Below are 20332 nucleotides of genomic sequence, written 5' to 3' on the forward strand. Positions count from 1 at the left end.
TAGAAGCTTTAGAGAATCCGGCTGATGCGATAAGGGCAAAACAAAAGGTCGACAAAAGAAGTGAATGGCATCGCAGCGGTAGTGGGAGGAGACCGAGTGGCAACGACGCAAGGGATCGCGGCCGTGTCTGAGACAGACGACGACGACGGAAGCTGACTGGGCAAGCTAAGTGTCAAAGTTGCGGAGGGGCATCCCCAAACATCATCTTTGGCAGCCCAGTTCTCCGTTCGTTTGCTACGGTCCTTCGTTGCAGCACCGTCAAGGTTGGTGCTGCCAAACGACCGATTCGCATCATCGTCTCGATGCATCCGGCGTGTTTGTTGGGAAGCGCCAGGGTCGGCCATGGTGTCCGGGTGTACAGGAGTACAAGATGCGGCGGCAGGTGACGCTCAACCAGGAAAAGGGACCTGCCGCAGAGGGAATGGCACTGTTCCCCGGCGGGGGATTCGTAGGTTCTTTTGGATGGTGTCGAGATGTGCTGTTTGAACGGGATGCACGCGTGTGGGTATTCACTCACCTTTTGTTACAAACAGGTCGATCCTTCTTGGAATGCGAAGGGAGAGCCGGTGTTCTCGTATAGAGGGTGGTGCGCCTTTCACAGAAATCGCCAAAATGGCGTAGGATGGAGAAAGTTGACGATGAGAAAGTCGACACGAGGATGGCGATGCCAAAGACAGGCAAATGAGGTGGTGGATATTGTAGGAAAAAGGGGAAAAACACAAGAGCACCGTAGATGGCCCTAAAATAAAAGGGGGGCGTTGGAATAGAGGGGAGGGCAAGAGTGCGCGGAACGAAGAGGGAAAGAGCGAAGGAGAAGACGAAGACAATACTGTGGTAGTAATACTGTGGTAGTGCCGCTGTTCAAATGGGAGAGGAAGGAAGAGGAGGGCAAAGAAAGTAAGGAGCGACGCGTGAGTGGAGCTGGCGCACGAGATGGAGTTGGGAGCATGGGAGCACGAGCAGCTGGGGCAGATCAGAGGCAAAAAGACAAGAGAGGGAGCGAGACAGAGTGTGAATGGCAGAAACGAGTGCTGGAGGGTGTGGAAAAGGAGGCGTGTACGTGGTACCCCGAACGGCAAGATGCAGATGGTCCTATTGCGGATGAGGCAGAGCGGCAAGCTTGGACGCGCTTGGAATAGGGGGCGGACGAAGGAGCAATGTACAAGAATGCCAGAGAACTACCCGTCGTCTAGATGAGATCGTGTAGGCTTGGGTGCAAGCCAATGGAGATGGCACACTGGCAGGCCTGTCGGTTTCGTTTCTGGGATGGCAGGGAGCGATCAGGCGAACAGCCGGGAAGAGGAGAGAGCAAGAGCCATAAGCCAAAGAAGCAAGACCGTACAGAATAGACAGAGCAAAGGGGAGGAAGCCAGCATAGCAGCTACGAGTGTGTTCACATCTGCCATGGGAGCAGACGACTACGAGGTTGATATTGAGACGAGGAGCTGTTTCTGTTCCATTGCAATTGAGAGTGCTTTTCCCGATACAATGAAGACTCTTTGGTCGCCGCCGCGATGGCAAGACGTTTGTCAAACGATCGGACTGTGTATGTACATTGACGTGCGTGGCCGATGCCTTTGCTCACTCGGGAACTTGCAACAGTTCGAATATGGCCAGGAAGGTCTGACCTGGCGCGACGAGAAGCTCACCCCTCACCACGACGGGCAAAAAAAGGGGAAAGGGACATCTCGAAAATAGGGGAAGCAGGAGATTGGCAGCTCTCATTGGCCAGAATTTGTGCGCTAGGCCAATTTGGACACCTTTGTGGATGGCAGTCGTGCGTGGGCATCCAAAGGTTCCTTCCTCAGTGGCTTCTGTGGCCCCTGCCCTGCCAGGAACCCGCAAAAGTGGGAAGGGTAGCGCGTGTGAAGCAAAAACGGCCGGCGCTCCTGCCCTTTGAAACGAGAGTGGATCCGCATTGCTATGGGGAAACGCACCTGGTAATTAATTCCAGAAGGGCAAGAAGGGCGAGAAGGGCACACATGTCCACGGGGGAAAAGAGGGGTGCTTCAGCTTCAGCGTGCTCAGCTCCAGCGCTAGTCTGGCGTTAGTGGGCACAATGCTAATTTACGCAGGAGCGACTACGGGCTGACCACTTTATTTTATCCAGGGACGTCGTTCCAGGCACACAACCCACCACCAAAGCATCGCCATCGCGGCATCTTCAGTCAGGGGCTACGATACAAGGCGCCCTGTCGTCCTGTCGCCCTGTCGTTTTCTCGCCCTCGCACCCCAGTGTTTCTGTGCGACGCCTGCCTTTTCGTGGACTGCTCTTTTGTTTCCTGTGGTTTGCAGCGTGCCCTGAGGCTTCAGGGCCCCTTGCCGCCGAGCCGTTCCTTGTTCTCCTTTCGTCGTACGACGGTACCTTTCTCATCCTGTCGTTTTCTTCGTCTATCGTCTCGTATTCTTCCATTGTTCTTTGTTTCATGCACTTCTTCGCACCAGAAAGCTCCACACATGGCTTGCATCTGTGCGGCAGACGCAACGCTTCTTCCTCAATAGGAGGGTGGAGAAGAAGCCCTGAACTGGTTGAAAAAAAGCAGTTTAGGATGCGGCAGCAATGCTTCGAGACACGTGCGTTTCTGCCTCCTGCCTCTCCTTGCTGCTGTCCAGACCAAGGTCTACGGTGCTTCTGACTGTCGCTAGATGTCTCGGGCAACAGCAGTGACCAGTTCCTCTTGGTTTTCGGCGCCTCATATCCAACCACGCCGGCTCTTTTGCCTAGTAAGCCGGCCCCTTTTCGAGACGGTTGGCGACAGATCGTACAACATCCCGTGCAACCGGACAATTGCAAGAGGCAGGAAGATACGCCGGCAGTTTCTTCTGCAGGTGCATGCCTCCTTTCTGGAAGACTCCAGGCCAGATTGGCCCCCTTTCTTTTGCAGCAAGGAGCCGGCGCTGTGGTGCCTCTCGTAGGACACGAGGACACATATAGAGTAGAGAGGCAGAGAGGTATTCAATCGCGTCGCGCTGCACAGCTCTCTCAGGCAAGGCACCACGGAGTGGAACCGTGCGATTCAGGTGCACTCGGACCACTGCACTTAACGCGATGCAGGTTAGTAGATCCTTCAGCCGACCGATTCTGCAGGCTGAGCAGCCATCGGGGTTGAAAGGGAAAATCGTCAAAAAAGATGGTCGAAATGGCATTGTCGTGGATGTGGCTCAGGCACGGGGAGCGAACAATGCACTTCGTATGTGTATCCTGCCTGAGGATGACCCGAGCAAGTCCACCTTGTCGATGCAAAGGTTCTTACTATCCAAACAAACCGACGCAGCTTCTCGATGCAGACAAGGCAGAAAGGACGTGGCGCACTGTCCCTTACCTCGTGCCGAACTGTCGAGACCTGGACCAAGGTCTCGTCCAAGGCCCTTTCCCGTTGTTCCCTCGTTTGTGGTTCTGCTGAAGAAAAGTTCCGCAGAGGGCCAGGTTCCAGGATCCAGGTTCCAGGATCGTATTTGCCTGGCTTCCGGGGCGGCCACCGAATAATCTGTATGGGTCTTTTGGAGCTTCCTGCCAGAAATAGCCGGTTTCGAACCGCATGAAAACGACAGGCAGAACGAACCGATACGCGACGGACGCGGTAGAGAGGCGCTCGATTTGTTACAAGAGAGTGCAGAGGGAGAGCAATCACCGAACAATAAGGAAGAATCAAAGAAAGACACTTGACAAAGCCGACCGCAACAAACATCCCTGTCAAGACCGTCGCGGCCGACTATTAAAAGGACAAGAGTTCCTCTCGGCCCTCTGTGCGCAAACAATACGACGTATGCACAGACCGAGCATCGTCCAAGTCTGCGCTTACATGTTCCTTTTGAAGTAACCTGGCGTCCACCCGTGCGCCCTTGCCGCTTGTCTGATTTCTGGTACGTGACATTCTCGCGACAAAACCAGCAGAGGAAATTGTGCTGTCGGTATGATGTCAGTGGCTATTGACGGTTCCACGTCTTGTCTCGGAGTCATTGTGACTGTGCGTCGTATTCGACGAGTAAGAGAAGAAATACAGCCAACAATCCTGCGTCGTTCTTGTTCAATTCGATCAACTCCTACATTTTGCCTCGCGGTGTCTGCGATGTCGACGTAAATTGCCTAATCTGGTAAAAAGTGGGACCGGCCTTTGCCATCAGCGGCTTTGGGCTGCGCTTTGGTCGGGATTAGTCACGGTCGTAGCTCGCCGTCAGACGCCGAAGAGACGTCACCGAGGGGATTCTCAGAACGGGGAGATACGTGCTTGACATGAGAGAAGTATATAAACAGGGCCACGACGTGGCCAATTTGAGAGCTTGAGCAACAGAGACACAACGCCCTGTCTCACCTGTAAACAACAAAAAGCAACAGCAAATATATACTTCGTACGGAGGATGGCCTCGTCTGCTCCAACCGCTGCACCGGCCCCGGCCCGGCCTCCGTTTCCACCGTTTACGCGCGAAACGGCAGAAAAAAAGGTCAAGGCCGCTCAAGATGCCTGGAATACAAAGTGAGTACCTTTTGATGAGGGGCGTTCGAATGTGTTCGGGGTGTCCCTGCTAAGCTGGGTGGCAAAAGGAACCCCTCGATTGTCGCCCCGGCCTACACCGAGGACTGCATCTGGCGCAACCGCGACGCGTTTTTCCAGGGTCACGCCGCGATTGTCCAGTTCCTCGAGGGCAAGTGGTCGCGCGAGAGCGGCTACCGCCTGCGCAAGGAGCTCTTTGCCTTTACCGACGACCGCATTGCCGTGCAGTTCTGGTACGAGTACTTTGTGGAAGGCGAGGACGGCAAGGGCGACGGCACGGGCGACGGCAAGGGCAAGGGCGGCGAGAAACAGTGGTACCGGTGCTATGGGCTGGAGGACTGGACATTTGCGGCGGACGGGCGCATGCGGAAGCGCATGATGAGCGGCAACGACGTGGCGATTGCCGAGGACGAGCGCTGGTTCCGCGACGGCGTGGACGTCAACACGGTGCCCATCAGTGAGAAGCATTGGTAGGACAAACATTCAATTGATCATGGCATAGTATTTCTTCGTTTGGCTGCTGCCGTGGTTGAAGACGTGTAGTTATCGTGCTTGTGGTGTATTTTCCCCCGAGCCTTGCTGTCCACGTTTACATTGAAATTACAGATAATACGTGCGAGAATAGAGGAATGGGAAAAGGGAAATAAACAGAGAGGTCAGAGTCGGGTAGCAGGGAAAGAAAGTCGTTGAGACAGGAACCTATGTTTTCTAAAGGGAGATGCTCAAACCCGAAAGCGAGACCCTTATCCATCTACATTACAAAAAAGACAAACATCATAAATAGGAAACCGCCAATGGTAGGTAGACATGAGAAAGAAAGTGTATGAGTCAGCTGTGACATTAAAACCATGTAAGGGTGGTAGAATGAGAGACATGAAGAGAAATGAAAAAGAAAGAAAAAATACGAAGACGAGATGAGCACAGGAGAGGTGCAGAAATGAAATGAACAGGCCAGAAGAGTGTCAAAGAGAAGGGAAAACAGAAATTGGCAACCCTGGTTTCATTGTTGTCCGACAACGCAATAACTCCGTCCATGCAGTGAGAGGAAGTGGAAAGAGACATAGGAAGAGAGGATAGAGAGCGAGACAGAGAGAGAGAGAAAGAGAGAGAGAGAGCCCGTACAAAAGTAAGTTCCACACACCCAAAACCCGTGAATACGTTGAAAACGACGATACATTAAGCAAGACATCAGCAAGCCGTCTTCTTTTTTATTTTTTTATTTTTTTTAAAAAAAATGGTGGACGGTGCTTGTCAACAAGTCATCAACCCCCCCTCCTCTATGCGCTGTAGAAGGCCTCAAAGAGGTAGATGACGCCAAAGATGAGGAAGGAGACGGCACCGCCCACCGTGACCACCTTCATGCTGACACGGCCGGCCAGCGCACGACCGCCAAGCACAGCAACGCTCGTGCAGCAGGCGTGGCCGACGACGGCACCCAGAGTCACCCACCAGTAGTCCTGGCCGGCCGCCATGGCAATCGTGGCGATCTGGCTGCGGTCGCCCCACTCGCCCAAAAAGGTCATGACAAACGTCTGCACCCAGGCGGGGCTCAGCAGCAGCGTGGCCAGGTTCGACAGCCCGCTGCCCAGCGTCTTCATCGACGAGGCGAAGCCGCTGTTGGCCGAGCCGCCCCAGCTGCCGCGGCCGCGGGGCGGCGACAGCGAGGACGAGGCGCTGTGGTTCGGGGTCGAGAAGCGCGACTGCGAGCGGGGCAGGCGTCCGTTGGAGGCGCCAGCCCCACCGAGGCCCATCTCCAGCATGTCGGGCGAGAGCACACCACCGGTGCCCGCGCGGCTGCTGCGACGGCCGCTCTCGCGGGCCAAGTGCTCCTTTTCGGCCAGCTCCATCTCGACCTCCTGCATCTCGGCACTGACGCCCTCATGGGCGCCCATCGCCAGTCCCTCGCGCAGCAGCTTGCCACCAAAGGCCAGGAAGAGGCCGGCGGCGAGGAAGTTGGTCACGCGCTTGGGGATGAGGGCGGGGACGGCGTGGCCGAGCACCGTCGACAGGACGGTCATGGTGACGAGGGCGCTGAAGGCGGCCGTGAAGACCACGACCCGGTCGTGCTTCATGGCCATCAGGGCGGCCACGAGGAAGGTCTTGTCGCCGACTTCGGAGAAGAGAATCATGGTCAGGGAGAGGAGGAAAGAGTCCGTGGGATGAATCAGAGTGGAGTCGTCGTTGCCGGCTGGCCGCGCGGGGAGCTTGGACTTGTCGGCCGGGGTTTTGACGTCGAGGTGGTCCTTCTGGGCGGAGCCGGGGAGGGGGATGGCCTTATCGTGTGTCTTGTCGGGAAGATCAGAGGGTTTCTAAACAGAGCGGTTAGTATTACTGGACGAGGCTTGCCCCTGAATTGAAAAAAAAAAAAAAAACGTAGGGAGTGAAACGTACCCCGAATCCGGACTTGTCGTTGCCAGCTGCGTCCTTGGTCTTGTCGTCCTTGCCGTCCTTGCCGTCCTTGCCGAGGCCCTGGCCGAGGATCTTCTCCTCTTCGTGGTGCGGGAGCGCCGGCACCTCCTTGGGCGTTTCGGGCGTGTTCTCGACACGCTCGCCGGTCTGGCCCTCCTTGGCCTTGCGCTGCTTGTCCTTTTCGGACACACCGCCCGTCATGCCCGTCGTGCCGTGCTTGGGAGCCACCCGGTTCTTGTCGTCCATGACGCCGTCGTTGCTCTCGGGCACCTTCTTGCCGTCAATGTACACAGAGGTCTTTTCGCTGTCCGACTTGCGCGTGTTGTCAATCTCAACAAAGGGGCCTTCGTGCGGCCGGCCGTCCTTGCCATCAAACGGGACCTCTTTCGGGGCGGTCGCCGCATCGGCCTTCTTGGCGCCACCAGCGGCACCAGCAGCACCAGCGGCCGGGGCCGCGACACCGGCGCCCGCAGCCGCAGCAGCACCAGGGCTCACAGCCGCCTCGAGAACAGCAGCAGCGCCCGATGCGGAGAGGCTGCCGACGACGGCATCGGCAGCGGCGACGGCGTCCGCTGCCGTGCCGACAGGATCGACGGCCGCCACGGGCTTCGCATCAGCGACGCCGACAGCAGCGGCAAATGATGGTGCGACGAGCAAAGGGAGGATGGCAAGGGCGAGTGCGCGCCGCCGTCGAGATGACGAGACACGATGGGCGGAAACGTGTTGGGAGGTCCGTGATGGGGGATGCGCCGAGGAGGCGTTGTGTAGAGAAGACATTACGTTGGATAGAGAGGGAGGGGACGTTGTAAGGATGCGCAAGGAATTGAAAGGGAGGCGGTTTGTTCTGGATCAAATGCTGCCGCTGACGATGGCCAGGAGCAGACAAACGCTTCGAGTAGCCGTGTACGAGACCGAAAAAGGGCTCGCTTTGTGAAATGCCTCGTATGGTCGACCGTCTCGTTCGAACGACGAAAAATGGCAATTCGATCGAACAGTAACGTCTATTCGGGTTGGGGATGACGAAAGACCAAAGTCGTTGGTCGTTCTTGTTCTTGGCGAAAAGCGCAAAGTGACAAGACGCCTGGATTCGGTGCTTGCGCCGCACAGCGAAAGGAGAGGCAGAGAGGGACAGCCGAGAGCAGGCCAAGTCGAGTTTTGCGTTGTGGCGATGTAGTGACAGAGGAGGGACGGAATGGGGGTACCGAATGTCGAAAAGGCACGCAATTGAGCCAACAAGACAGAAAAACGCTCTAGAAAGTCTGCAAAGTGGAAGAGGGATTCGATTGCTGCCGACGAACGACGAAACGGCGATGGAGAGAATGAGAAAAAAGGTTGATCGGAAATAGGAGACGCAAAAGAAGGGGAGAGAAAAGCCGGGTGACGACAGGGAGTTGGTTCCTCTTTTGCGTTGTGCGTGGAAAACGCGTCTCTTTTCCCCCTTTGGGCAAGAGCACAGAAAAGAGAGGGAAAGGAAAGGGAAACTGGGGGGCAGCTTTAGCGGAGGTGGATCCGTTACAGTGGGCCTGGTACCTAAAAAAAAGTTTAAGGGTGGGAAAGAACGGCAAGAGCCAGGGACACAAGAAACGGCAGGTGCAACTCCTAGGGAGGGTCTCCGTCAGCGCTGCGCTGTTGGCCTGTTGTAAGAAGCAAGAAATGCTCCAAAAAAACTGTTCAAGACCTTGTCTACTTCTGTCCACTCTGGCGGAGGCACAGGCGTGTCAAACGAGGCCTGTCAGACGAGGACTGTGAGAAGACGCGCGTGCAAGCTATGAAGCCACCACGGAGATGGATGCCAGGGACGATTGTGGCGATAATGGTCGCTTGGGGCATGCAAGAATGCAGTCCGTCGAGCCCGTCGATGGCTCCTTGGGAATGACCAGACAGGCGGTGGTGGATGGGCATCACTAATTGACACGCTGTACGCAGTTCGTTGCGCATACCTTGATGTCACGTCCAGTCTATGTTATAATGCCAATTCTGGCAGTTCCTCCCCGACATATTTCTTTTCTCAACTCGTCGTCGAATTAGTCTGCAATATATGGTTTCTTGCAACGCATGATTGGCCTTTGGAATTGCACTCTTGCCTGGGTGTCCAGCCTGTCGTTGGTGAGCTTTGCCCCCTGGACGCAGGGAGGAGCGCAAGGCCAAATATTGCAATCACATTTTGCACCAACAAATTCGTTGCCCTTTGGCGTACGTCATACGCTGCAAGTGGATGGATATGTGCACAGCTTTGGCCTCCCGTCTGTGGGTGTATCGGTCTGTGTGCATTGCACATAACCCATCAAAAGTTGGTCTAGATCTCGTGTTGCCCCTTTCTCCTGTCTTACCCCTTTTTCGTGGCCGTTTACTGGACCACCTCAGATTCTTGGCCCCGACAGTCTCACATCGCGACGTTACGAGTTGTTGGGAGTACGCGATGGGGGACTTTTTGTGTTTCTGTGTTTCTGTCTTTCTTGTCGAAAGACCATCACAACTTCTTGCCATCGCCTGTATTACTCAGCGACTTGTGCTGTACGTCGTCATTGCCATGGCTGTATGTCGTATGCTGTAAGTCGTGCAACGGGTATGATCACAGCGGCTCGCTTGTTCCTTCGAAGGAGTCCTCTACCATAATGCGACATGGCATGAACCCCAAAGCTTGCTTTTGGACAACGCTGCGGAGTAATAAATGCTGCAGGTGGCATGTTGCCAATTACGGCGGTGTATTAAATACGTCGCCGAGGCCGCGTCCGAACGAGCCTGAACATCTTGGACACAGCATGCTATTTTACCCTTGGCATGGGTTCTGACCAAGGGAACATCAATTTAAAATTAATCTGGGCGCAGCACTGCCCGCGTCGTATCCACGATGAAATTCCCCATGTTTCCCAATCTTCCATTGCTTCTCCAATTCTGCACGTTGGAATTGCAATGGGGCATTCCCAGTGCAGCGTCGGCCAGGGGCCCTCGTCTGGTCCTGCATGTGAACAAACGACGAAAGTACGACGTAGGTCTGGGGCTTTGGTCACACGAGTTGTCGAGTCAGTTACGGCAGTGAGCTGCAATACATGGCTCAAACCACAAGAGACCAGAGACTTCGTGCTACTGACCTGCCAGGGGAAGAATCTCGAGAGGGGAATGAAGATAAAAACTGGGGAATGGAGCATCTGATCTCGGGACGTTTTGTGGGTTTAGCCTCATCGCAATTTTAACTACGACATTCTGCCAGGCCATTGTGGCCTTGTGAATTTTATTCTCTTTTCTATTTTTGTCGTCCTGCCAATCCTTGCCCTTATTAAGCACTCCGTAGTACGGAGTGCAGAGTTGAGTCTCATGTGTCGTGTGTCCAACTGTTCCATCAAATCTTGCACATCTGCATGCACGGAATTTGGATGAACTGCTGCCACCGTCCCTCGTCCATGCCAGCGGAAAGCATGTAAGATACCTGTTCGTCGTACGATGTACCTGCAGGTACGACTTGCAAGCTCCACCTCATTCGGGGTCAAGTCGTCGTCCCGTTACAATGTACGCTCGTCTTATTCGGCACAAAGTGATAAATTCGAAAAAAACGGCCGTTTAATATTTTGCTCTCCGCAGCCTCGACATGCGCGCGAAATACACACACATGCGCAAACTGACGATGGATCGTCAGACTCCACAAGCAAGTTGTTGGGGCTCTTGATTGAACAACCAGCGACCTTGAGAGAACCCTTTTAAGAGCGTTTTCAACCAGCCCTGCCAAGCTTGCCGAGAGAACAAAACGTGACAAGAGAGAGAGACAGACGGGGATGCCACCGCAGCTTTCTTTCTGGACGGGCTCGCTCCAGGCCCAGATCGGTGAATTGGCCGCAAAGCTGACAACCCCGTTGGCAAAAGGGTGTCAGAGTTTGTTGTCTTCCTCATGTACTCGACAGAGCGATCCTACACAAAGGACGACCGGATTTAGCAAGCTGCATTGGAGCGTGGGCGGGACAGGATATAGCCACTTTCCGTACGAAAAGAGCACAACAGTCTTCTGGCCGTGATCAATCCCTCTACAAGCCCACACAAGATAAGAGCAAAGTGGCGCAATCCATAGCAGGTCCTACTGCAACGATCGTCCTTGTCCGCGCTGCCCGTTCCGAGATTGGCGCACTTTGTTCATATCGTTAGTCTCCGCAGAGTAATACAGAGTACTTGCGCATTAAGCTACTGAGCTACTGAGCTACTGAGCTACTGTTTTGGAGCTACACTTTTTGACGGCCAAGCACCAAACTCTCATTCACTTTCACCTTCTTTTTCTTCGCAAGACAATATTGGGCGTACAAAGGCGTCCTGGCCTAGGACCAAGATGTGATACGGAGTATGTCGAATGCCGTACGGCATGGAGATCGTTTGGGACTGCTATGTGCTGCCGATGGATCACACTACAGAATGAAGACAAAGACAAAAGGCATTCGGTCATTGGAATTATACATTGTACATTTTATATAATACAAAAGAGTCAAAGCAACAAACCAGGCAGGAGACGCGCAGGAATCTTGTTATCATCGTCATGCCCGCAGAAAGTACGCCGCAAGTTTATTGCGTTGACGGCATTGATTACTCTGGGGCCGTCCGGAACCCAGGACTCCACGATTCCCCAAACCAGAAAGTTCCCGTCTCGCTTCGTCCCTTCTCAATATAAACCATTACCGTCCGCCTAGAGCCTCAATTTGACGGACCGCTGAGTGGCCAGTATTTGTCTTCTTCGGCGTTTCCCCTCACTCCATTTGCTCCGTCGTCGGACCGTTGCGTATCTCGTTGCTGTCCCTGGGAGGATTTTCTTGTCATTTTTGCCCTCACAACGTCCTTGGCCTCATGCCATTGGATGCTTCTCAGCCTTTGTTGCATCTAGTCGCCGTTCGAAATAGCCAATGCACATTGTCCGTGCCGTGGGTTTCCCTGTCTGATGTGCAGTTGCTGAGGGTTATCGCAACCAACTAGCAAATGCAGCCATCGCCTTCTTCTGCGTTATGGTTTCTGTCCCGCCCGCCTTGCCGCGACCAACAAGAAGGCAAGAGAGTGAGAGGTCTCCTGCACCTTCTGCACCATCTGCATCGCCTGCATCGCCTGCATTGCCTGCATCGCCTGCATCGTCCGCATCGTCTGCAACTTATGTATGTTTTTCGTTCGTTCTTTTCGTGCGTCCTTGCAACATCGTTTTGCACCCCTGGTCCCATCATCTGTCCTTCCCCTCCACTCTTTTCCGTCCCTCCCCCACTTACCTCCATTGACCCCTGCTGTTCCCCTCTTCTCTGTGTCGTTCTTCGGTTCCTCGTCCCTCTTTTGCTCCTTCCAAAAGCCACAATTCAACATTCTGGGGCTCCATTTCGTTGCTGAGGAGTTGCTTTGCTGCTTCTGTCTGTTCGCCACGGCCAGAGTCTGTAGACCCGGACCAAGACCCCGTAGTAAGGCCTTTTGCTTGTTCAAAATATGTCGTCTGCGGAGCTCTGCAAAGTCAATGTGCGAGTACGTTTTCTCTGGAAAAAAAGATCGAGGCAACGTCAGTAAACAGTCGGTTCAAAGTATGGGTCAAAAGCCGACGCATGTTCGCCGTGGCAGGCAGACAAATCCACCCGCAAACCGGACGTCTCCAACATCAGCGCACTCGGATGTATTCACGGCTGGGCTGACGAGCCGAGCGGCCTGAAGAGTCGGCCGGGTGGGGTTGGCGACAGGAAGGGGTGGTGGGACACGAGCAATCCAGGGCCTGGCCTGACGAACCAGCGTCAGAGAGGTGGGTGTGCATGTGTGCATTTGCACGAGTGCGTGCTCTGCGGCCCTGTGTGTGCAACCATGGGTGCCAGTGTGTGTTGTGTTCTGTGGAGACGTGCAGCAAGCTGCACGACTGTGTGTGTGTGTCTGTCTGCGCGAGTCTACGTGTGCGAGTATGTGTGTCTGCAAAGGTTGTTCGACGGACGAGCTGTCCAGGCACTCTGTACGTCGTAACACGATGTACTTTCTGCCGACTGGACAGCAGTCAAGTCTGCCGTGTCTGGGACGTGTTTCTCGACAATATTCCGTAGAAATGTCCCCATTCTTTGGTTCTAGCCCTGTGTTCCACAAGGTACAAAGGTACTTGCTGGTTGTCGAGAAACGCTGCGTTGGCAGAGCTCGTTGGGAACCGTCGTTGTTCGAGGCCATTGCTCAGACAGCCCCGAGACGCATCTAGCCCAATGGAGTGACGACATAAGAACATAACAAAATAAATAAATAAAGCGTCTGCGGCTGGGACTCTCGTTGGAGGTGCGCCATGCATTGGGAAAGAGGAAAGAGGGTGGTGGCCTGGTAACGCACCAGCGTCAGTTGCTTTGCTCTCAATCGTCCATTGCTCTTGCCCTCGTTACTCTTGCAGAAACAAATCCGCCGTCCTCCATTGCTCCTTCCTCTTTTTCTCCATTCGCTCCTTCCTTTTCACTCTCGTCTTCACATCTTCGTTCGTTTGCAGGTACACATAAATAAATTCAATTCGACTCGGACCAAAAATTTCCTCTTCCTCTCTCCCTCTTCCTCTTACATCCTCAACCAGATCTGCACCTTTCCAACCAAGCTAGAGCTGCATTACCACACTGCACACTAACCTACTTCCTATCTCACTGTACGTCAATGCCAATCGCCTTCCTCTTCTCTACTGCTTTGCCTCAGCACGCGAAAGCACGACTTCTAATTCGATTCAATAGTCGACAGTCGACAGACTCACAATTCAAAAACCACACGTCTTTTGCCTCCTACCGTCGACTCGCGGCTTCAACTCTGCGCTTTCCCCCCCTCCGTTCTTAGCATTGTCGAGACAAACCATCACGACCGACAGCAGCTCACCATGGAGTCTCAGTTCCACGCTTTCTACCAAGTCTCTGCACAGAGCATTGTCGACAAGGCTGCCTCGAAGAAGGGCCAGACCGGCTCGAGCAGCAGCTCCGGCTCTGGTTCCGGCTCCGGCACCAGCAGCACTGACACGTCCCACACGTTCTCGGAGAAGTCCTCTGCGTACACGACGTCGTCGGGCCAGACTGGAAAAAAGTAGGCCATGGACGGCCACCCCGATGAAAAGCAAACCTCGGAACGGACCAGGGACCATGAATCGGCATGGGGAAGACCCTACTCCGATGCTCGGGCGGACCGCTGAAGAATCGGGAGCTCGGCTGTTGTTTTTCTAACAAGTCGCACTTGGGGAGGAACAGCAGCCAGCAAAATCCATGCAAACCCCGACGGACCGGTGCGACTGACATATCACTTTGACACGTCAGAGCCACCCTGTGGTCTTATTTCCTTTGTTTATCTCTTGTTCCGTTTTTTTTCGTCTCCTTCTCTTTTCCATCTAGGGCCACGACCTTTTCTTTTGTTTCGCTATCTGTGGTTTTTCGGACCGGATATTGTTTTCAAGCTTGACAGGGTTTTTTTTTTTTGCGATTCTGCGCCAGAATGTTTGGGCTTCCCAGCACTGCCCCGTCTTTTGAGGACCAGGGCTGTTGGCGATATACCTCAACTCTATGCTTTTATGACCAGGGAAGGATCATGGACGGGATTATTGCGAACCAAATGGTTTTGTTTTTCTTATGTGCTTTTCTTTCCTTTTCTTTGCAGCGATTGCAATTCGGTTTGCAAAAAGGGGACATTGAAAAAGGGACAAAGTCGGGAACTTGGGCGGGCAGGCAGGTTTTGCTTTAAAAAGTTTTGTGGACTTTTTCGACCACCGAGCGCTATGGGCCTTTTCTCTCTCAATTTCCATTCACTTTCTCCTTCTCTCAACCTTTTTGTTTCGATTTGCTTCTCTGTTGCCACAACACAACGGCGACCCTTTCGGCTCCCATGGCAATAATCTCTAGTCTAATAACCTATTGACGGCTATCACAAGTCTGCCTTTTCGTCAGTGTGTACCTCCTCGTGCCATGTACTGATTGCTGGCTTCCCCTAGTCCTCTCTTCTCCTTGGCTACCGTAGCCACTTGACTATTGTACCATAGCCAGCTCGCTAGGCCTAGATCCATTAAGACAGAAGCTAAATTGGTGCGCTGGAACCAAAGGCGGGAGACCAATAGTTAGTAGGCGATCATTACGCAAACAGCTATTTATTTTGAGCGGGCCGTCCCACAAATGGGTGATCGCCCCCTGCTCGTTCTTGGAGGCCAGAGTTGAGTTGAGGGCGAAGTGAGAACAGGGTAAGGGGTCTAGGTCTAGCTAGGTCTCTAGGTCTAGGTCTAGTTCTAGGTCGAGGCCAGGCCCTCATTCAAGTCAGAATCATGCTAGGTGGACTTTGCTATTGTGTCTCCATCAACACACACAAACGCACAATCCTCCCTCATCACCCATTCCACGCAAAAGCAAGCCGCGCCAAGAACCATGCTCCATACTTTGTGCTGAATACGTCAAAAAAGGCAAAAACCTGCAGGGTCCCGTGTTTCGTGGACCACAGAGAGAATGGGACAGTGGGTGTACGGCATGTCGAGTTTGACAAACGGACAACAACAAAAAACGGTTGTGGTTACATTAGTGGGGGTTGCTATGGAACAGAGCGAGGAGCGCATGACAAATGGAGTGGGATAAGAGAGCAGCAGAATTAGACATAAGACAAAAATGTTGAAAGTGCAAAACGGCAAAAGTGACAGCTGACATTGGCACATAGTTTGTGTCGCCGTCGCACTGTATCTGCATTGGGGGATAAGATACCACGAATGACAACACTGTGGAGATTGGCAATGCTTCTTTAACTCTGTTCGGCGGCCAACGTTGCATAAAGACTACGATCCGATCAAAAGGGCACGATCGTGTCAACTTTTATCTTTGGGTGTAAGAATAAGATTCCATTTGTTTTCCTGCATCAGGAGTAATCAATAAACTTTTGCGAACTATCCTCGCAGCGGACTTGCAGATGAAATAAAACGGATGAGTGTGCCCCCTCTTGGGCAACTGGTGTAGCTCGAGCCTTTGCCGGCGTTACATGAATGCGTGGAGGCCAGTGGCCTTTACAGGATTGTGGTGAGAGAACCATACAGACCATGATTCAAGCTCAAGTTCATAGCGAACGGGCAGAACAGAAAAGAAGAAAGAAAAAAAAAAAAACCGACTTAGAATGCGCAACGTACAGAGTGCGAAGCCGTGACAAACCCAGTGGGCGACGCAAATGTGGCGGCAGAACAAGCAATAGCAGACAGCCGTGCAGTGAAGATAAGATCAAGGTAGAAAGAACTAAGCGACCCTGGTGAAAGACGAAAAGGGCAAATAAGTATATGGGTATAATACAAACAAACGTCCGTAGGGTGCAGGATCAAGAAGCCGTGGAAAAACCGGCGGGGAATAAAGAAAGAAGCAGCAAAAACATAGAAAAAGCAAGAATCCATGACGTCCGTATCCACGTAAATCCACGTAAAAAGTTCCTCGATAACATGACAAACGAGTGCCTGCTATCACAATAAAAAAGGCAAAGCAAAAAGCCTGGGGTATGAAAGCCGTCAAGAAGAAACAACGTCCGAAAGGACTGGGGTAGAAAGTCTTCGAGAGAAAGGAAAAAGCCACATAGAAATGGAGCAGAGGAAAGGGCACAGAAGAAAAGGGAATAAATGGCAAAGTCCGTTAAAAAACAAGAAGAGAAAAGAGAAAAGCAAATCCGTCGCAGTCATGTGCGTTCCCTAGACCAGCCCGCCTGGTCGTTCCGTGTTCCATTGTCCATAACGCCTGCGCAAGTGTGCGCCCGTTTTTGTGTGTTTCGAGGGTGACAAGCCGAGTCTTGTCTCCTGCTTGCGGCTTGGTGATGCGATCATTCATTCATACATGTTGTACATTTGGGGGTGAGGAGAGCTGGAGCTGTCCGAGCTGGAGCTGTCCGAGCTGGCGGCTGCTCTACCACCCCTTGGCATGGTAACCGTGGGCAAAGTTGTAGCACTCGTCTTTGGCCAGCTCCGCTGCGAGGTCGACCTCGGGAAGAGACGGCTGGTCGCGGAACCCGTTGTGCTCCCGCGCCTTTCCTTTGCCCTTACCAACGTAGACGTCGTCAAGGCTGTGCATGTGGAAGGTTCTCTGCGTGACACTAGGTGCAGAGCGTGTTCGATGGATCGGCGGGGGCGAGAGCGCTGTCACACAGACGTCTTCGTCCTTTGCGATGACTGTCAGGGGTACGCCCGTCGACGGTCCAGCCTGTGTGCTTCCGGTGAGGCGGCGGCGAGGGGGACCATAGTGGTTGAAGCGGTGGCGGGAGTTGTTCTCCTCCAGAATGTGGCCGTGCAGGGACGAGCTAAGTTCGGCGCCCAACAAATGGCTGCTAGCCGATCGGACAAGGGCGGGACGCATAGTGATGCCGTGTTTGCCGGGGATGGTCATGATGCCAGTGGCATTGATAATAGCTTGAAGGCTGCTGCTGTTGCCAAACGGCTGGAAGGAGCCCGCAGGCCCCATGATGCGAGCAATAGCGCCGCCATGTGTCGTTGTCGCCGACGACGTCTCGGGTGATGTGCTGGGAGCGGTACCGGGAGCGCTAATGGGCGCCGAGCCAGACGAGGAGTCAGCCCCAGACACCGTGTTGATGGACGAGGAGGCTGAGGTGCTGGACAGGACCGTAGCCACTGCTGTTGCCATCGAGACCATTGCCGTCGATGGTGACATGGGAGGCGTTAGGGCGTTGCACCGTGATGTGGAAGACATGTACCGCGTGGCCAGCAGCGAATGGGGCGTCGAGGGAGGAACCGGAGGCGGCTCATGAGGCGATTGAGCACCGATGAAGGGGGGCGTCAGAGGAGGGGTCACCGGGCCTGGGTGGCAACGCAGAGGATTCGGGAGGCCACCCTCGCTTCCCATGCCAAAGGGCGAGCCGCGAGGAGCGGCAAGCGCAGCCTGGCTGCTCCGACGGCTGCTCGAGGCACTGCCAGCGAGGCTGTTGTTGCGAGAATCAGCATCAGCGGCAGCCGTCTCTTGGGCGTGGCGGCGAAGCTGAACACTGAGGTTCGAGACGAGAGAGCCATCGGGATTGCGGGCATGCTTCACAGGGATGCCAACAATGATCAAACGACCCTTGGAATCGTAGAGCCGCGAGGCGTCCATCTCGGCGGCCAGCTTTTTTGAGCGAATGTAGCGCTGGTACTTGCTCGGAATCTGCACCTGGCCGCGGCGGACGGCGACAGCAGTCTTGATAATAGCAGTACCGTCGGCGTTGTAGGACATGCCGGTTTCGTCCTCCCAGTCCTCGTCAGAGTTAGCAATCGCGCACGAGGAGTCGTCCGGCTTCTGGTCCTTCATTTCGTCGTCGTCCGAGTCCGTGACGGCACTCTCTTCGTCGCTGTTGACAACGGGGCCGATCACGTCGTCGATGGTTGTGGTTTGGTTGTCGCTGTCGCTGTTGTCGCCAGTCGACGCAGTCTTGCCAGATTCATTGTTGTCGGCATCCACATTGCCTTCGTCGACACAATAAACGTCGACATGGCCAACACAACTGGGGAAATTTCCGTCCTTGTCACCCACGGGTATGCGAAGCCGCGAGGTGAAAGCCGTCAGTGTGGCCGGAACAAAAGCGCTGGAAAGTTTATCCTCGACGCTGCGGTACGGCCGTTCGCCCTCGAGGGGCAGCGCTGCCTCTTTGAAGATCAGCGCGTCGAGCTCTGGATTCATGTACGCGCGCATGGCTGTCAACGTTTTGACATCCATGGCGGCAGCTGGTGAGGATGTCGACGCGTGTTCTCTATCTTGCGTCTTGTTTTGATGGTTTATTTTGCTGCGGCAGTGTTGAAAGTGAAAAGGAAGTGATTTGTTTTGATGTGCGTCCGATGTTTTGTGCCTGGGATGTGAAAAGGCACTGTCAACAGTCGATGGAAACGAGTGAATGGGTGAGCGATGCGTGAAGAGAGAGAGACAGACAGTAAAAGGACGACGAGTCCGCGCTGTCTAGATCAACGTCGCGAGATGGGAACTTGGAGATGATAAAAGGGCAGTCGTCCGATGGAGGTCCAGTCTCTCTGCAAGAGAAAACGGGAGCACTTCGAAGCGGGCGACGTGGAGAGGGCAGGACAGGGGGTCAACGAGAGCTGGGAAACAGTGGCCTCGAGCGCACTTTGTTGATCGGTGTCAGAATCAAAAGAAAGTTGCAGATCTGCTGGGGCGTGAAAATACTAGGAGGAGGTAAATCGTGTGAAGGAGGGCCAGAGAAGAATACTGTGGTGGATCTGTGTGGAAAATCCGGAAGCTAGTACCTGCAGTTTGCTACAATAAAAAAGAAGGGAAAGTGCGAGCTGCTGGGAAGGAAACAATAGTCCAGGTTTTCACCCGGGGAGACAAAGATATAATATTTTGCTCGGGGGGCTGGGGAGGGAGCAAACGACAAAGTTGGAAAGAGCGAACGGGTGTGTCTGATAGGGAAGGAGCGACCGTGTATAAAGCGACAAAGACAACAAGATGGCGATGGGCAGCTCGAGGACAGTGAGGGAAGGCGCGTTTATGATACAAAACGGAAGGAGCAACACGCCACGTTGAGGGGTTCTGGCCCGCAAAAGGAGGAAAGAAGAAAAAAAAAGAAAGAAAACGGGGAAAGGAAGAAAAACAAAAGAAAAATACAAAACAGGATCTGAGGCTGCCCGAAAGACAACACACAAGCAGTACAGTAAGACGGCGAGAGACATTGAACAGCTCGTGCATGCAGTACGCAAAACAAGAAAAGAAAGAGGTGGCAACAGGAATGCAGGGAGTCTGTGGTTCGACTTTTTGTCTCGCAGCTCCTTTGGTATCGCCTTCTTCCCATCAAGTGAATATCGAGTACAGTACTGATAGCTTTCAGAGCAGTATTGCAAGAAAGCTGCGTGGGGGTGAGTCCGTCGCCATTTGTCCAGGAGAAGTGTGGAAAAGGTAGTGAAACAAAATAAGTCACGATATTTGACTTTATTCTCACTCTGTTATCTCCAGAGAGAAAACAAATATGAGATATTCCAATAAATGAGAAGTACGAACTTGGATTTGGGGCAGAAATGGCCAGCTCTTATTAAGGGGAGACACGCTGAAGCAAGGGAGGCATGGAGAGGGTGAAGGTATTAGGAAAACGAGAGGGATACAAAGCATGCTCAGTGAAGATAATTTGACTGGCTCGCTGGTGCTTACAGAAGCCACATTTTCTGTCAGTTTTTCGAATTTTACTTTCGACAAGCTCTTGTAATATGGTGGCTTTTGCCTCCTTTTAACTTTCTTTTTTTTATTCTTGCCCCGTTTCCTTGACCACTCCACCTCGTCGCCCACGTTCAGGTTGCTTTCTTTTCCGACACGCTGGTACCGCGCCTCCATATTCCCGGAATTTGCATAACCTTGGATGTTGGGTAAGTGTAGGAAGCCACCTTTTGTTTTTGTTTTTTGCTGCTCACTTGGGTTTTGCTAAAGGCAAAAGGATATTGTTTATCTGGAAGTCACGGTCTTATGGATGAGATGCCCAGCTGTCTGAAGCCTTCATTTTTATTCGCTCAC

At 53.4% G+C, this 20332-nt stretch overlaps 5 protein-coding genes across 5 annotated transcripts; 2 read left to right on the forward strand and 3 right to left on the reverse strand.

Annotated features, from left to right (window-relative positions):
• Positions 1–8: 8 nt before the first annotated feature.
• SPSK_06762 (uncharacterized protein) lies at positions 9–344 on the reverse strand (the record flags this gene model as incomplete). Its single annotated transcript, XM_016733459.1, has 1 exon — positions 9–344. One exon carries the CDS (start codon positions 342–344, stop codon positions 9–11), a length of 336 nt encoding a protein of 111 aa, XP_016592311.1.
• A 4015-nt stretch (positions 345–4359) lies between these two features.
• SPSK_06637 (uncharacterized protein) lies at positions 4360–4967 on the forward strand (the record flags this gene model as incomplete). The annotated part of the gene is made up of 2 exons (XM_016733338.1): positions 4360–4475; positions 4544–4967. 2 exons carry the CDS (start codon positions 4360–4362, stop codon positions 4965–4967), a joined length of 540 nt encoding a protein of 179 aa, XP_016592312.1.
• Positions 4968–5770: 803 nt separating this feature from the next.
• SPSK_06098 (upf0016 domain protein) lies at positions 5771–7679 on the reverse strand (the record flags this gene model as incomplete). Its single annotated transcript, XM_016732805.1, has 2 exons — positions 5771–6802; positions 6885–7679. The coding sequence occupies 2 exons, from the start codon at positions 7677–7679 to the stop codon at positions 5771–5773; spliced, it is 1827 nt and encodes a 608-aa protein (XP_016592313.1).
• Positions 7680–13725: 6046 nt separating this feature from the next.
• SPSK_11043 (uncharacterized protein) lies at positions 13726–13929 on the forward strand (the record flags this gene model as incomplete). The annotated part of the gene is made up of 1 exon (XM_016737262.1): positions 13726–13929. The coding sequence occupies one exon, from the start codon at positions 13726–13728 to the stop codon at positions 13927–13929; it is 204 nt and encodes a 67-aa protein (XP_016592314.1).
• Positions 13930–16741: 2812 nt separating this feature from the next.
• SPSK_06133 (uncharacterized protein) lies at positions 16742–18535 on the reverse strand (the record flags this gene model as incomplete). The annotated part of the gene is made up of 1 exon (XM_016732840.1): positions 16742–18535. The coding sequence occupies one exon, from the start codon at positions 18533–18535 to the stop codon at positions 16742–16744; it is 1794 nt and encodes a 597-aa protein (XP_016592315.1).
• Between the last annotated feature and the right edge of the window lie 1797 nt (positions 18536–20332).

The sequence above is a fragment of the Sporothrix schenckii genome (assembly GCF_000961545.1).
Source record: "Sporothrix schenckii 1099-18 chromosome Unknown Cont38, whole genome shotgun sequence".
Classification (NCBI taxonomy): Eukaryota; Fungi; Ascomycota; class Sordariomycetes; order Ophiostomatales; family Ophiostomataceae; genus Sporothrix; species Sporothrix schenckii.